Source organism: Triticum aestivum, chromosome 7B (genome assembly GCF_018294505.1).
Source record: "Triticum aestivum cultivar Chinese Spring chromosome 7B, IWGSC CS RefSeq v2.1, whole genome shotgun sequence".
In the NCBI taxonomy this organism is placed as follows: domain Eukaryota; kingdom Viridiplantae; phylum Streptophyta; class Magnoliopsida; order Poales; family Poaceae; genus Triticum; species Triticum aestivum.
In genome coordinates this window covers 131,254,328-131,261,490 of record NC_057813.1, presented here as the reverse complement: position 1 = coordinate 131,261,490, position 7,163 = coordinate 131,254,328, and the positions used below count along the sequence as shown (strand labels likewise).

General features: G+C 46.2%; 1 protein-coding gene across 3 annotated transcripts in view; it reads right to left on the bottom strand.

Annotated features, from left to right (window-relative positions):
* Positions 1–4,654, bottom strand: part of LOC123158955 (uncharacterized) — a 5,725-nt gene extending 1,071 nt beyond the window's left edge. The window contains exons 1-2 of one of the 3 annotated variants that reach the window (XR_006479409.1): positions 4,342–4,654; positions 7–2,187 (exon numbers count right to left, since the gene is read on the bottom strand). Coding sequence is in view for 1 of the 3 variants with exons in the window: in XM_044576769.1 (XP_044432704.1) it covers positions 2,452–3,894 (1,443 nt within the window). In the remaining 2 variants the exon portion in view is untranslated. Of the gene's footprint in view, positions 1–6; positions 2,188–2,300; positions 4,165–4,341 lie in introns of those variants that run through there. The other 2 variants (XM_044576769.1, XR_006479408.1) reach the window with 2 other exon arrangements.
* Positions 4,655–7,163: the final 2,509 nt, after the last annotated feature.

The following is a 7,163-nucleotide window of genomic DNA, read 5'->3' as shown; positions in this document are numbered from 1 at the left end:
ATATAGCCAAGCAAAACTTCGCCACAAGTTTGTAGGACCGCTCTCAGTACCTATCACTCTACCCCACAACCAAAAAACAAGTGTTGAACATCTTCAGCAACTTGCAAAAAGAACACAGAGGGTCACCTAGCCAATTTCTAGTTTTAGATTATCTCGAGTTAATATAGCATTTCTAAACAACTGCCACACATGGATTTTGATTTTAAGAGGGATGGGGGCTTTCCAGACCCACCCATTATGTGCACCAGCCAAAGGCTTTTCCAACAACTTGTGAACAGATCTAGTCGTAAACTTGCCCAATTTATTCAGGCTTCAGGACACACTATCAGAAGAATTGTTCAATGTCAAAGCTCTAGCACCGAGCACGATCCTGTTGCACTGATCAGAAAGGGCAAGGGTAAGCCGTTGCCTGAAGCTCAGGGTCAGGGAACACCCATCAGCAACAAAACGGGCAACCGTGCACTCTTGATTGTTGCAGATATCAAATAGAACAGGATAATCACTAGCTTCAGGACACACTCTAGATTGTTTCAGATTATAAATCGGCGTTGCTATTGCGGTTATTGAAGATCTTCATGAATAGCTTTTGGATCAAAGTCCAGCATTTCATATCGCCTTCGTGTATAGCAGTAAAAAATACAACTAAATGATGGGATTCATGCATAGTCAACGAAACTACAGAAGAAAGTCCGAAACTGTCAGACAAGTTCAGACTTGAATGATTAACAAGTACAGAGTTTGCACTAAAAAGACAACTACTGCAATCTGTAAATCATTATCATTTTGTACTGTAAAAAAGGTTAGAGAGAAAAGTTAATGCAGATCAATCACATAAACCTATTCAGATCACTCGCTCTCCAACATTGGCAATGCTCACTAGATCTTTATAAATCTGGGTACTTGTTTGAGATAAAATAACAACAGGAATTCAGAAATGAGATCAAAACATATAAAATTGGAGGGTTAGATTCAATTTAACCTCTTGTGCCTCCTGTACATGTGTGAATTAAGGAGTAGCAAGCACAGGAACAGAAAAAAATCAGAGGTGGCAAAAAATCAAGGGACAAATTACACAGAGCTATGGAGCTAAAATACAACTATTTAGAACAAGGCACTGTTAAAAAAGATAACATAGTTCAGTAAGTCATGAACATAAATACTGCAGAATTTAGAGACCACTTAGATACTGTAAATTCAGTTGGCAACAAGACAGACAGACTGGACTTAGATTTCAAGGAAAAATATGACTACTCCACACTATCATGAACATTGACACTGTAAGAAGTGTTTACACAAAAGAGTAAATGGTAAGAAGTGTTGAAGAAGGGGAACAGTGAGAGAGCGCAACATGTAGAGGCGTGAGAGATCATGGTTGAAGATTCAAAAAGGCTACGTTGCAACGCACGGGCAACGGACAGGCAATTAACTCGTCACTACAAAAAGGTTAATCCACAGATTGCAATGTTGTAATGCGAAATAATAATAATTCAGATAACACATACTTGTAGTTTCTAAATGCATAAGTACAGGGTACCATCAATATGCAACATTCGAACAACAAGATGTATGCTAGAGATAATTCCAATAGTCGAACTAAGAACAAGGAACCACCAAGCCAAAACCGAACAGCAGCCACATATGACGACAATGGAACTGACCGTACACAAGATGGTCTAAACTTGTAGCAATTATGTGCGCTTACCTGACCTGAATTCTGCATTTGAGGAATCTAAATAAGCTAATGGGAATAGAGCTCTAGACCAGTGGGATAAGGAGCTTAAACACAAACTCCATACACTGCAGCATTTCTGAAAACAACACGGTTCAGACTTCAGACATGGGCATGCGTCAGTTGCCGCCTTGAGGTCTGTATATGTTTCAGCTGGCAAGCTGCAAAATAAGGATTGTTTGACCAGAAATAGTTTGATGATTCAGTGAACTTTTTAAATACATTGCATCTCCCAGAAGGATCAGGCTTTTAGTTGATAATAAAAGACATGAATTCAGCAGTGCAAAATAGACAGAACTTTTGTTTGCCACAACTTGAATTTGCTCTGCGACTTATGAACTTGAAGTTGTTCTGCAGATTATCACGAGCAGTGAAAGAGTTTTGATTTACAAACATAGTTACCACTACTTATCTGAGGTTGCCCAGATCATAACTGCATCATGCTTGCTTATATGAGCCTGATACAAAAAGATAACAGCAGTTTTAACATGGTTGATCGCAGGAAACAGAGCAGAACTGCAGAAGAAGTACTAGCGCAGGAGCGAATGCAAGGTTCAGAACATCGATAACAGGAGCAGGAACAACAACAGTTTTACTAGCTTGCATGAACAAGTGGAGCAAATTGCTCAGAGGTACATGTGTGGCGATCGTACAAGGACGAACTAATATATCAGCCAGCGAGTATCCTCGTATACACTTTGAAAGCAATTTCAACATCGGACTTAATGGACACTTGCAGACGAGAAGAAGTTGTTGTGTCCTCCAAGCGGTCCAGCGTGAAGATTGTCCCTCTTCTCCTTCTCGAGTGCCTCTTCGGCCTTCCACGCCGCTTCAAATGGATCGAAGGAGCACGGCTGCGGTTTGAACGAGTGGTCCTGTCCCTGAAGCGATGGAGCGTCAAGATCCGACGCGGCATTGTACCTCTTCTCCTTGTCAGCATCATGGAAGGCAGGGTTGTGCATGGCCCGATCCTCTGATCCTGACATTGGGTAAGGGCAATCGGACTGCAGCATGTCCTCCAGCATGCCTTGGTCCAAGGTATCCAGGTACAAAGGTTCCTGTTGGCCCATCTCCACGCCAGTGTTGGCTCCAGTGACCGGCTCCACTTCAATTGGGTCGTCTTCCATCATTCTCATTAGTTCTTCAATATCAAAACCATCTGCCTCCCCATCCAGCAAATCGGAAAGAGGCTCCAATGGCTGAAAGACATCCTCTTCATATGTGCTCCTTGCAATGCTTGAGCCAGCCTCAGGAACAATCATCTGTTGTTGGCTGTAATTCTTGACAGACTCCAGCACATCTGACTGGGAGGAAATCTCAGTAGCTTGAGCTTGTCGCTGCATATTATCTGAGGAAGAAGCAACGCCGGAGTGGTTGGATGTTGTAGTGGACTCGCATGATGCTGAAGGACCTTCGATTGACGCTGGTATATCCAGAGCATCTTGAACAGGGAAGATGGTACGAGCCAGCGGGCCATACATTGCACTCGCTGCCTCATCATACGTCAAGAACGACGGTGGGGCAGGTGCGGGGACAGGGACTGCTCCTCGCATCCTCTTGTTGGGGCGCGGCGGATGAGGATCGGCGGCGGGAGCTATTGCTGGCCTCTTCTGTGCGTGCATGCTCGCAGTCACGGCCTCTGGTTGCGGTTCTGCTTGATGCTTGTACGCGGCTGATTCCTGGCGGGCCGCGTCAGGAGGATGCTGAGCCAAGTGGATCTTGCAGAACACCTTCACCCCGTCGGCGACGACGGCCTCTGGCAGCAAGCATTTGTACTCCTCCATGACCCAACCGGTGGACTTGCCCTTCTTCCTGAACGACAGGTTCTTCCTCTCGCCGACCTCGACTCCGGCGTGTTTGACGGCCGTGGTAGCGTTGACGGTCCAGGTGCCGCCGCCGGCGGTGCGCACGCTCTGGGTTTTGCTTCCGTTCTTGCTCTTGCGCGTGGTGAAGAAGAAGCGGTCGCCGCTGCTGGCGGCCTGCGGCACGGGCGCAATCCGGGCGGCCAGATCCTTGGGCTCGCAGCTGTAGATGTCGACGTGGTGGATGAATTTATCGGCGCCGTGCAGCGTCTGGCCGGCGATGAGGCGTGGCAGGTAGTAAGTCACGGCGTCCACATCTGTAGGGTTCAAGCGGTAGTGCTGGTACACGTCCAGCCCTTCCATCCTGCCCGGCGGCTGCCCAAACTGGTGCTTCGCTAGCTAGCTAGGAAGGGGTTGATGGGGAGCGAGGGCGGGCGATTGGGATCTGGGAGAAGAGGTGGCCGGCGATATTTATAGACGATGGACTTGCAGGCGACGGAGGACGCGTCAAATTTCCAAATAGAAACACGGACGGTTTCCTTTTTTCTGAATCCGATTCGGTCCCCAATTCCACGTCAATTTTCTGAAACTTGCCGCTCCCGTCGCTTTAATTTTCTGAAATTTTCGGTCTACCTGAAATTAAAACGAGTTTTGGGAGTCTAACTCGTCTTCATTTTGCTCAGTTTTTATAGAAACCTGACTGGACTTCACGAATTGCGACAGCATTACCAAGCGTCCAAGCCGGGTGCGCATGATTGGAAGTACTACTACTAGTGAGTAGTACGAGTAGAAGCCAGAAAGGGTGCGTACACGAGGATGCCGAGCGAGAGGCCTCTGGCGGCGAAGTCGGCGGCGAACTTGCGGACGGAGGCGATGGAAGGAGAGGTCGATGCTGGCGGCCTTGGGTCTCGGCGAGGACGGCCTGGTGCATGGCCTTGGCGGCGGCGAGGGTCCTGACGGCCATGACGATAACTGCCCCCGCCGCCGAGCTTCACGATCCACTGGAGAGAGCCCCCGCCCCCGCCGCCGCAGCAAGCATCACCGGAAAACCGCCGGGGAGAGAGATAAGTCGACGAGGGGATGGGGAAAAGGGAAATGGTCAATGGAGGGGACGGGGTGTGAATTGTGATAGACCCCGAGCGGGGTGTTCGCTGGGTTGAACTTCTGCCCGAACGAGACAGCTCGGCTCACGTGGCTACCAAAATGCAACAAGATTCGTGCATCCCAATCGGACGGCCAGAAGGGCGTTCGCTGGATATCATTTCCATTTTTGATCTACCTTTGCACTATGTTGCTCGAGTAACTCGCTTGGCGGAGAGCACTTGCACAACCAGAGCATCTCTAGCAGATCCGTAAAACCACCTTATGGTTTTGAACGGGAAAAAAAATCTATTCTAGATCGCGCAAAACAGCTGATACTGGATTTTTTTTTCATCTCCCCTAAAAAAAACATCATACCTCAAATTCCTAGTTTTTGCCCCTTTTTCAGTTTCCTCTATCGCACGAAAACGGTTGTCGAGAGTAAAACTTCAGCAGAACAGTTCCCGCGTCATTGAACGTCCTTGACACTGCGGCGTCGGAGCTCCACTGGGAGGAGGTAGATGGAGAGGCACGCGAGCAGGAGGCTCCACGACGACGGCCAAGTAGGAGGCCCAATAACCCGAATCATTCAGTCAGACAAACGTGCACGCGGAGAAAAAGAAGAATGAAACGCTCGGTGACGATGAGATTGGTGCAGAATCAGACATGAACAAAATTCAACCTGAAGCGAAATGAAAAATAGACTACCAAATATTAGGAGAAGTGCTCCATTTTGCTCAATTGATATAGAAAACACGCAAACACTCATGCATGAAGCAGTCGCACACCGTGTTGCAGTTTGCGCTAATTTCACTTCTCTCTTTTTAATAATATGATATAGGTTGTGTACATCCCCATGGTGGCCTACGGATGTGTATGGGCAGTTTTCAAACGACGGTCGGTTAAAATCAAATTTTGGAGAAACCAAACCGCTTTTCTTTATTCCTCACAAAGAAATAAAGGGTGGTCCAACCTTCGGCCGTCGACCTCCGGTGGCTTCCCTACGCCGACGGCCTCAGTCGTCGGCGGTGGGGGGCGTCGAATCCACGCGTGTGGATCGTGTAGCATTAGGTTTTAGGCCCTAGTAGCTTAGGTTTTTGGATCGTTCATCGTCTCAGCTTCGGGCAGCGGCGATGGCGGCGTTGAATAAAGAAGTTTTTGATCCTTTCCCGACGAGGCAATCGGTCCATGATTGAAGGTGGATTTGAAAACCAAACTATTCACTCAAGGATGGCGTGGCGACGACATCATCCTCGTGGTGAACTTGTGTCCTTGGACTCGGCCATTGCGACGACGTTTGCTCCAGCACCGAAGCAGAGCTTGGGAGGTAGTCCAGAAGTGGATGCAGATTGTGGTATGCAACAGTGGCATCTGGAAGACGGTGGATCGTGTGTTGGATTTGTGGCTCGTGGATGGCAGGTATGGTTTTCTTTTTCAACGTCTTAGTCCTTTCTGGCCATCCTTTCTCTGTGCCCCGTCAACAAAGAAACACCTACTTGACGGTAAAGACATAAAACGGTGAGAGCGGGCGTCAGGACGGGAACGAGAAAAGAAGATAGGAAGGCCAGACCTCAGTCAGCCAGAGAACAGACTATGCGCCAGCCGACGAAGCAGATAACCCTACAGTGGATGAAGTAGATGCCGGCGACCACAACCTCCTCCTTGGCCTTTCCCCGATGAAACGGGAAACAACCATTAACCGCCCTAGCTTCCAGACGTCATCACCTACTTTGAGCACTCTAGTAATTACCTCTGAATTACTTTTTCATTTTAATAGTCATGATACTTTTTCATCAACATATTGCCTTTGAATTTATTATTATAATTCATTTTAGAGTTTTGTACACTCTGGTACATTGCATAGAAGTTGCAAGGAGGTTGTTCATAAGAAAACAATACATGTTAGATGTAATGACAAAAGGGCCATACTCCTATTGTGAATATGATTTAGGTTATGAACATTGATGATAAAATTGAACATCCATAACAGTGATGCTAAATGTCGCAAGACTGAAAGAATATCACACATGTGTGGCATTGCATTTAGTCACATTGGAGAACCATGCATGAAGAAATTCTATAGTGATGGATATTTGAGTCATATGATTTCGAATCATCTTACACTTGCAACTTTCATCCAAATAGTGAAGTAAACTAAAATACCGTTCACATGCCATAGAGAAAGAATTATGCATATTGATGTGTGTATCCAATAAGTGTTGTTGCAAGCAGTGGATTTATCTATCTTAAATGATGACTCAAGTAGATATTTATATTTACTAATAGAGACATAATCTGGATATTTTGAAATGTTTCAAAAGATTTTCAGAATGAAGTAGAAATTATTGTAACAAGAAAATTATGTTTCTACAACTGAATTGTAGAAAAACAATAATTGAGTTAAAAATTTAGCGAATATCTCATGAGCCACAATTTTTTTATAGCTTGCACCTCCTAGAAACACTACTAAGAGTAGTGTGTTTTGAGTAGATGTAATCAAGCAATGTATGACATGGTGACATCAGAGATGCCATTGATTGTTCCGCCAATAT